Raw genomic sequence first — 10,651 nt, forward strand, 5'->3', positions numbered from 1 at the left:
TCTTGGTATTGGGCCTAACAGAAGACATTTATTGCTTCCAAAACTCAAAGCAAAAAATAGCACTGAGAATGTTCATGTCACACAGTTCCTCCTTAAACTGCACTATAGTCATTCAAGCTTGAAACATCATCAATCCAGTGTATGCAGACTACTCTTAAATTAGTGGGTACTTCTCTTCTTTACTTTCAAATTGTATTTGTCATTCATCCTCATTCAGGAAATATTAATTGATCACTTATTAGTGACTGTATGTTAGACACTATGCTATGTGTTAGAAATATAGCAGTGAACAAAATAGACATTGTCTTGTCTTCAAGAAGCACTTATGCTAGCACAAAATATTTATTAACAAGAAAAACAGTTGGTACTTAAATTAGACACCACTTCTTCTTAGTCTGTTTTTCTTGCAAGTACTATCAAAGTGCATTGCAAATGGCGATTCAATACATATTTGTTAAATTCAATTAACGAAACTAAATACTATTTTACATTAAACTCAAACCAATAATGTCAAGAATATTTTGGAATAGTTTTTTATTTGTTATTTAAAAATTCTGTGCTTACACAAATTCGATAAGTATTTCTGTGTGTGTATGTGTGTGTGTGTGTGTGTTTTAAGTTCACAAATGTGTACAACTTTGTGCTTTAGTTGAGTTTGGGATTTATCAGAGTATTTGGAGAAGGTTGCAGATTTCCAATAGTCCCTTTTCTTTCATTGATTTCTGTGCTCATGGATGTCTCCATGCAAATCCTAAGGTCTTATATATTAGCTTCTTTCAAACATAGCAATCAAGACAGCAGCAAGCTAATGGATTTCTCTGCACTAACCGGAGAATGATACAGGATAACTTAACACTGAATGTTATTTGATCCCTTATACCAATAATGGAGACTAACTTTTTCCCTCCAGTTCTTCATTTTTCTTCTTGATATTGCAAAATTATCCCAATATTAGTCATTTACATATACCAATAATGGAGACTAACTTTTTCTTTCACTCCAGTTCTTTTTCTTCTTGATATTGCAAAATTATCCCAATATTAGTCATTTACATGATACAGATTTATGATATCTCAACCTCAGAGTAAAAATAAAATCTTCAATGTGAAATTACAGGCAAAGTAAGGTCAAAGAACCAGAATTTTTTATTATCTTTAACAAAACACCTACATATTCTGAAGAAAAATGTGTTCTTTCTAAAGATTTGCTTCCATGTGAAAAATGTTTCCACAGAAAGGAACAAAATAAAAATGCCATATAAGCATTTCTCCTAATGGCCTTTGTTTATAGTCTATTTATTTATTTATTTATTTGGCCCCATCAGGCATACAGTTTATAAAGTATTTGAACAAGGAGTGTCTAAAAGTAACCCAAACTTTATTGTATTTAGTATAGATATAATTTAAGAAACACCCAAACTCACTCATCTAAAAATATTTTTCCTATCAACTGTCATGTGTCATGCTTAAATTTCCACCATTTGACACTGAATCTCTTATCAACCCCACATCATATGCAGAAGAAATTTTATCTGTAAATGTTTAACTCATTAATGGGTGACTCAACACAATTGGGAAAATTATTTTGAGACTTCTTAGTACCTTTGGAAACATGAAAGCAGAATCCTGAAGGAACAAGATGGAAGGAAAGGTAAGCCCTGATAAGGAAAGGTGACAGAATGTTCTGAATATAGGGAACGTAGGCTGAGCAGAAGGGCTCTAGAAAGGCAATGGATATATGTGCTTAACTCAGAAAGGAAAGAAAGCAAAAGAAAACAGACACTATAGAGCAGTAGAAAGAAGTCAGGCCTAAGATTCACAAGCTGTACCTTCTAGTTCCAATGCTAGAATTCAGTTTGGGATAAGTCACTTTCATTTCTGTATTAGTCAGCCACTGCTACATACTGCTATGTAACAAATCACTCTTTAACTCAGTGGCTTATTACAGTAAGCAGGTTGGCTTATCAGTCATGATTTGGTTGATCTAGGTTGGTCTTGGATGGACTTGGTGAGGCCTAGCTCCAAGCTGCAGAGAAGCCCAAGAATGATCCACATGTCTCTCATCCACCTTTGAACAATGGCTGCCTGATGTCTGTTCATCTTATGGCAAAGTGCAGAATTCTAAGGGAGAAAGCAAAACTATATAAGCATATTTCAAGCCTCTGTTCATACCATGCTTGTTAACATCCTATTAGCCAAAGCAAGACATATATGGTCAAGGCCAAGGGCAAGGGGTAAAATTCTTCTGTCCACTGCAAAGCCATGACAAAGGCATGGATGTGATATGGTTATAGGGAGGGGGAAAATTGAGACCAGCAACCCAATCTGCTGGTTTACCACAACTGCTCTGGACTTTAGTTCCTGCTGCTGTATGATGACAAAGTCGGCCTAGGTCAGTGGTTCTCAAACACTGGTCTAGTGACCAACTGCATCAAAATCACTTGGGAAAATATTTAAAATATTAGATTCCCAGAGTTGGGTGAAGTTTGAAAAACTGTCTTTGTCTACTGCCCCCCAACTACGTGATTCTGATGCACAATCCTGAGCTAGATGGTCTCTAAGGCCATTTATAATTTTTTAAGTTCATGACCAACTAAGCCTACCAAAGTTTATCTAGCGCCTTGCTAGATGCAAAGGTAGAGTGTCAGAGTACCTGCACAGAAAGAATCCCTAAGCCCCAGATTCTCCCCTCAGCCCCACTATGTAGAAGCCTCCAGTAAGTGAGGCAGCCTGTACTTCCTCTTTTTAAAGGTTAACTGCTCTCCTCTTCTCTCCATGACGTAAGTCAGATTTTCCTGCCCACCTCCCATGCCCAAAGCAAACTTTTTTGCTGCCTCAGAATTCCTTCCTACATTCAGTTTTACATCTAGACAACAATGGGCATTGCAGTTGTTTTTAGTCACTTGCCTACAAAGAGATTTGTCCGTTAAGCTAGACAATATTAAGATTCTCATTTTATGAATTCTCATATTTTTCAGTTAGAAGACAGGCTCAAGAGGAAGTGTCCAAATTGAGATGAGAGGTAAAAGAGAACTTCCTTCTCTGGGTCCTGGAAAAAGATAAATGTAGAAATGAATTTCTCATCTAATTATTCATTCCTGTTTATGTATTCTTTAATGATATGTTTCCATGGTTACCAGCGTTGTTAAATGTTGCCTGTGTTTCACTTTGCTTTGATGCTATTTGAGGTAGTATGCCAGTAGGAGAGGTTCACTTTTAAATGGAAGATGTAATTGAGGCATGTGTTTGATCTAAGGTTGAGTGTTCCTGTGAAGAAGATAGTGACAGTGACATTATTTTCTGTTTGTATAGTTTAGTGTAGTTCTTCCATTGATGTTCTGTGAGTGTCCCAGGCATTAGGAAGGAAGAAAAGAAGGAAAGGAGGGAGGGAGGAAGAGATGGAGGAAAGAATCTGAGCCATACACATATTGAACTCATGTGTATATTTCAGTACGATTATATATATATTTAGTTACACTGATTTGGCCAGACTGTCAAGTAGGTGAGGTTGCTTTTTACATGCCCCATCCCTCTCTTCTCCCCACACTGTCCCTGTTCCTCATGCCACCTATACAAGCCAAGAGCCACAGGCTTCTTTCAAAAATGTGTCATGTTTTTTGGGTTTCTGACAGTTCTTAATGGAGAAGGAAGTAACCTCTAAATTTCTTTTCATTTTCTCTCATTTGAGAATGATATGGGTTTCATAGATTTAAGGCAGTTTGGGCCTTCTTTTACTTGAAAAAATTTAGGGATAGCTATTTGGTTCCCAGGAGTTCTGCGCTATTTTGCTAGGTTGTCATGAGGTTATTTTGTTTACTTAGAGACTTTGCCTTCCAGTTTAAATTTGCGGACACGTTGATTCCTTCTTTGTTTGGTTTGCGTCTAAAAATCAAAAATTGTTATGATCCAAACCAAATTTAGAGATTTTTATAGTCATCTTTTATATTTCCCATAGATTTTTATGGGTTATTGATTTACAAGCTTGCAGAGAAATTGAGGTCACTTATTTTAGCAGTTGGAGATGCGGAATAACTATTCCATGAAATCATGAAGTTTTTTAAGTTGTGTGCACCGAAGTATAAGATAATCTGTAAAGCTCAAAGCTTTTAATGTTTTTATTATATTCAGCCATTTTTGATGGCATTGCACAACAATTTAAAAATGAATTCTCCTCTTTTCTTGAATTCACACAATTGTATTTTCCTCATTAATTTTTGAAGACTGCATAATCTACCTGTACTATAGTTTCTGGTTGGATCATTTTCTTTTTCATTTCTTTTTCATATTTTCCAATCTCCCCTCTTCTAGATAATGAGGCCCCAGCATTTTAAATGTCTGTCTTCAACAAGTGGCATGATTTACTTTTTTTTCTAGGATCCTAAAGTAACCGTTAAACTGACCTATTTCTATCCAAGAGAGCAAAAGTGCTATTTTATAAAGAGCAATCCAAACCAGGAGTCAACAGCCTATGAGGGACAACAACCCCCAGAAAACCTTGGGAGGACTATTTCAAGCCCAAACCTAAAGAGATGCAAAACACCATAATTAGCATGGCAAGTCTTTATTTTCTTTATCCTTCATCAGATCGGGTTTGGCCTGCTTTAATATTCACATAGAAGACACAAATCAGAGATAAAACTGGAGACTGGATACATACATAACTTGGAAGTATAGTGGCAGGTCTCTTAAAGATAGCACTTCATTTCATTTCATCTAATATCATTTGAAGTTGTAGTTTGTTGTTGTCATACAGTGTGTGTGTGTGTGTGTGTGTGTGTGTGTGTGTGTAATAAATATTTGTATATATATTTGACAGGTCCATCACATTTTTCACAGATGCAATTATGCCCCTTCTGAGACCTCTTGATGATGAAAAGTTGCATATAGGATACCTGCCCCATAATAGCATCCTCCTGCAACCTCTTACCTCCTAAAAAATAAAAGTCCTCCAGGAGGGAGCAACAGCCTGAAAGACATTAATTACAGACAAATGAGAGAAATAAGAAAAAAGAAGAAGAGGTGTCTGGTTGCTCAGGCAAAGCTGAAACTTGAGGGAGAAAAGAAATTATGGGGCTATGGGAGTATACCAAAGACAAACTTTGAGTAATAGACCTTAGCACTATAAAGACATTTTTTGACACAACACACAGTCCCTTTTACTGGATCCCCAGATATACCATCATCCTTCCTTGGGTCTGTGTACCACCAGGGCCATGGAGCTACTAGCTTCCAAGATGACTAGTTCTCTCATTGGAAGGCCCTATTAGGACATTTTTCCTACTGCTAAGGATTGCACTTCTGCCCTCCGAAGCTTTATGGAAGCTATAAACTCATTTGTGAGTCTGCACACCATAAATGGCTCAGAGCAAGAGGCTCTGACTGAGATAGAATGACTTGAATCCCAGCTCTGTCACAAAGTAACCATGTGAACTACTGCATATTGTATCATGTAAAAACAGAGTTTTCCTAATCTTTAAAATGGGATAATGCGGAATGCCTGCATGGCGTAGTCAGTTAAGCGTCTGCCTTTGGCTCAGGTCATAATCCCAGGGTCCTGGGATCAAGCCCTATGTCTTCCTCCCTGCTCAGCAGGGAGTCTTCTTCTCCTTCTGCCATTCCCCCTACTCATATGCACTCTCTCTCTCTCTCTCTCTCTCTCTCTCTCCCTCCCTCAAATAAATAAATAAAAACCTTAAATAAAATAAAATGGGATAATGCCTGTTTTCCAGTGTTGCCTTAACAAGTAAAGAGAATAATATATCTACAGCACTTAGCCAATGCCCAGGAACACTCACTTAATTGATAAATGAGTGTTACAGATTTATCAGTGAATTAAATGAAGTCTACAACAGTAGGTTGCTCTCTGATGACAGAAAATTAGTCCCTACAACTTATGTCTTGTCTCCAAAGTAACATACTTGGATTCTTTCAACTTCTCCAAAATACAGTTTTTTGAGGGCATCCTAGACTTCTCCACTCAAACGTGTCTTGCATAGTAGCCTAAGAGATAAAATAAATGGTGGAAAAAGCAGTTCACATCTAGGAACCAGGTTACCAGGTTCTTGTCCCAATTCTGCCGTTAATCAGCTTCGTGCACCAGCAAGCCCAGTCTAAAACCATCAGTCAAGAAATACAATCAGAAAACAATACAGTTAGGGAAAAGAATATCTACCTTCTATAATTAAACTAAATATAGAGAAGAAATGTACAATGACAAAAAAGGGTCCCAAACTGTGTTGACATTTACCACTGAACACAGAGGCTAAAGCCCATTACTAATACCCATTTGTGCTTATGAAATAATTACAGGTAATGTAGCTATTTATTCCTGTGATACCTTTTGGTGATTCATTTTAAATCATCAAGAATAAAAGCTCTGTGGCATCCTGAAGAGTCTGGAGGCTGCTGAAACCCACACTTGTAACTCTGAGTTTCTATCAGCTGGTATTTCTCTAATGTGCAAGCAGAAAATTATTCAGGGTCTTTAGAACAAGAATGTACTTTAAATTCTATTTATAAATTATATGTGCTTTGCCATTAAATAAGCTAGACCAACCCAAGCACATTATTATTTAAGCTGCCTTATCAAGAAGGCTTTCATTTAGTTTTTGTGAATGTTTCTCTTTGAGACAGGCATGCTTATTGATAGCATTCCTTAAATCCAATGAGGGGCTGGTGGGCAAAACAGTCTTATTGTGGCCAGTAGGTGTGAAGGAGGAATATTCTGTTTTGTGTTAAGAGTTATTGTTGTGAAGAGGATCTTGACCTGCTTTAGGTTTGGTGTGGTCTATTTGTTTCTCTGTTAGAGTTAGAGTCAAGTTCTTATTGTCTTTGAAGACAGGAATATGACAGTTACGGAAAAAGAAAAAAGAAAGTAAAACTTGATTTTATACTTCTAGGAATTTGCAATCTAACTAGAAGGATGAAAAGTCATTGAGTGGAAGAGAAAGCATCGGTTTAGGAGAGACTTGCACTCTTGTCCTGCTTCCTTCTCTCATTTTGTGACCTGAGTTGAGTCACCAGAACTCAGCAAGCCTCAGTTTCCTTGGTTATAAAGTTGAGTGATTTTAAAATAATACTTTAGATTCCTTTCGTCTCTTTAGCTCTATGCTAAAGGGACATAGAAATAAAATTTCCTACCAAATATGATTAAAAATTAATAAAGATTAAATTTTAGGCATTAAATGCTGAAGTTATCCAACTAATGGAAGCATGATATATAATCAAAACCTTAACTCTAACCCTAACCAGACTGGATAGTGGACAGTAGCGCACACACATACCCACCTCCCCACCACACACACATATATACATATGTGTGTGTGTGTGTGTGTGTGCTAAAATTCTATAGCACTCACATACACCGCAAAACTAAAGTAAAATTAAATGCCTTAGAACTTAAAATGATATTTATTGTGGCTGTTTTTAAACAGGATGGATTGCAAAGTAGAGAATTCATAACTGCTATATAAAAATTTGCTCACCTTGGTACAAGTAACCTGTTCATACGATCTTTGGTCATTTCCACATAGTGCAAATAAAAATTTAAATATCTTGACTTAAACTGCATGAAGACATAACTTTCACATCACTGGACTGATAAATGTAATGAACAAGCTGCCAAATATTCCCTTATATTAGAAAAATACAGAACTCACAGTGAAGGTTGTTTAATAAAAGAACTCACATAAACCCAAGGTACTATTTCAGCATTAAAGTGTTGATCATCAGGGCAGGGGCAAACAATCAATTATTACATACTGTATTCTGACATACCATTATATTAATAAAATCATCATAAAAATGTCAATCTTGGCTATTGCATAAGAGATACAGTGAATAGGTTTACAGGGAAGTCTCAAGGTAAGATATTTTGCTCTTTAGGTAAATTTGCTCTTTAAGTTAATTCTAAATTTCAAGAAAATTGGAATCTTTCAAACTGAACCCATATGTATTCAAAGGATTGAATTTGAAAATTATTGGTCACAAAAATTTTCTTTTTCCATTTTCTAGAAAATTCTAGTCATCATTCAAAATTACATCATTATTAATGTAATAGCAAAGAACCATATTAGCCACTAAAGACTAAAGATTCCCATCTCAATTTTTATAGCTTGCAAGTGAAGCCCTGCTTCCCGTGCATCTAACACTAACTCTGAAAATAATATAATCATAATATTCATTCACTAGTAATACCTACTTAGATGGACTTTATGAGGATTAAAGGAAATAGGATATAAAAAAAGCATTTCTCACACTACTAAATGAAAAGTTATTTTATCTCTTAAAATACCATGTTTTTGTCTACATTTTAAATAATACATAAAGCTTAGTAGAAAAAATAGATTATGAAAGAGATTCAAATTTTCTTTTCTCATTGTTTGTGAATTAAGATAGACCAACTGCTATAACAAACAACTCCAACATTTCGGTAATTTGAAACAATAATAGTCATTTTCTCACTCATGCTGTAGTTCAATGTGGGTGTTCCTGATTGGTTCTCCACAAATCAGTAATAATGAGAACCCATAGTTCCTCTACCATGTAGCTCCATCTTCCTCCAGATCCTGTGAGTCCTCCCTCTTCAGGAAGCTGATAGAGAAAGAGAAGGGAGGATCATACGAGGCAGAGTTTTATGGGCCAGGCCTAGAAAGGGTACCATTCTCACTTACGTTTCATTGATCCACACAGAGCCACATGGCTACACTTAACTGCAAGGGGGTCTGAAAAATGCCAACCATGTGCCCAGGACACATGTACATATATATGTTCCAAAATTCTACAGCACTCACATACACTGCAAAACTAAAGTAAATTAAACCATTTAGAATACAAACTGATATTTATTATGACTGTTTTTAAACAAGAGAGTAAAACCCAGGAAGTAAAACCATAATTTTTTAAGATAGAGTGAAATATAATATTTGAAACCCTAATTCTAATTCTATAAAATTAAAAAGCTGTTTATCCTGAGAAAGGTACTTAAGCCTCTTCAAGTCACTTAATTCATCTCCAATTCAATGAATTGGGCTGGAAAATCCCCAAGGTTCCTTCCAGATATAATCTTATAAGTAAAGCAATTTACTGCAATTATGGTCAACCCTGATATTGGAAGCATTAAAGGAATAATTTGATAATAATCTATAATAATTTGATTACATTTTCTAATTAGAACTAACAAGACTTCTGCTACCAAACCACTATCACTGGACACATAGTTAAAAGGTTGCAATTTGTCCAAATCCTCCCGCAAAAAAGTAGGGGGGAAAATTTCATAATCCCATCATCCTGAAAATGTTTGTGGTTTATAGTTTCTGCCAGATTTATCCTAGGCACCCTGAGTATTCTTAAAAATTTATCAGGAAGAAACAACCTTCTTGGATTTAGAAGAGGGAGTGAATTTTGTTTCTTTTTTGTTCATCTTTTCCCTCTAGTTTGATGGCTTTTCCTTTACTCTTGATGGAGTATCTCTCTTTCCTTATCTCCCCCATCATGTCCCTTGTTATAAAATCATCCTGGGCAAATTGATTTCTGAGGTAGCAAATGGCTCTTTTTGGTTAGCTAAAGAACAAGATGAAATTATTATAAGTTACTGTTTGTAGAGGAAATGAGCTGCCCGCATTCATTCTTGGTTTATGTAACTATAAGCTTTAAAACTTGATAAATGTGAGGATAACAATAGAGAGTTGTTAGAAGCCCCAAACGTAAACACCTAATTTCAAAGCTTTTTTTGTATGTAGCAACAGAGAAAGCATAATTAACAGTAATGTACGCTTACCAACAGGACATGAGGACTGATTTTTTCCCTATTCTTTGTACACATGAATCATTTATTGACACCAGAGAAACTCACACATTGGGAAAGAATAACTCAATTGCAGAAAATTTTTGTCAAATTAAAAAGTATCATTTGAAATCTATCTTTACTTTTAGTACAGCTTACTTTTTTTAAGGTTTTTTACATTCCAGTTAGTTAACATACTTTTTTACATTCCAGTTAGTTAACATACAATGTAATATTAGTTTCAAGTGTACAATATAGTGATCTAACAATTCCATCATCACTCAGTACTCATCACAACAAGTTCACTCCTTAATCCCCATCACCTATTTAACCCATCCTTCCCAGCTACCTCCCTTCTGGTAACCATCAGTTTGTTCTCTATAGTTAGGAGTCTGTTTCTTGGTTTGCCTCTCTCTATTTTTTTCCCTTTGCTGGCTTGTTTTGCTTCTTAAATTCCACAAATGTTTTTCTCTGACTGACTTATTTCTCTTAGCATAATACACTCTAGCTCCATCCGTGTCATTGTAAATGGCAAGATTTCATTCTTTTTTATCGCTGAAAAATGTTCCATTGTACATTTACACCACTTCTTCTTTATCCATTCAACAGTCAATGGACACTTGGCCTGCTTCCATTTTTGGCTATTGTAGATAATGCTGCTTTAAACATCAGGGTGCATGCATCTCTTTGAAGGAGTATTTTTGTATTCTTTGCATAAATACCTAGTAGTGTGATTGCTGGATCATAGGGTAGTTCTATTTTTAATTTTTTGAGGAGCCTCCATACTATTTTCCCCAGTGGAAAATAGTATGGAGGCTCCCCCAGTTTGTATTCCCACCAACAGTGCAAGAGGGTTCTGCTTTCTCCA

General features: G+C 35.8%; 1 protein-coding gene across 1 annotated transcript in view; it reads left to right on the forward strand.

The window, feature by feature from the left end:
- SPATA16 (spermatogenesis associated 16) overlaps positions 1–10,651 on the forward strand; it is a 225,436-nt gene that overhangs the window by 156,141 nt on the left and 58,644 nt on the right. The window contains 1 exon segment of the mRNA XM_025869549.2: positions 1,772–1,834. Coding sequence (XP_025725334.2) covers positions 1,772–1,834 — 63 coding nt within the window.

This window comes from Callorhinus ursinus, unplaced genomic scaffold (assembly GCF_003265705.2).
Source record: "Callorhinus ursinus isolate GAN/ISIS: 27379988/994484 unplaced genomic scaffold, GSC_fseal_2.0 scaffold1, whole genome shotgun sequence".
Taxonomy (NCBI): domain Eukaryota; kingdom Metazoa; phylum Chordata; class Mammalia; order Carnivora; family Otariidae; genus Callorhinus; species Callorhinus ursinus.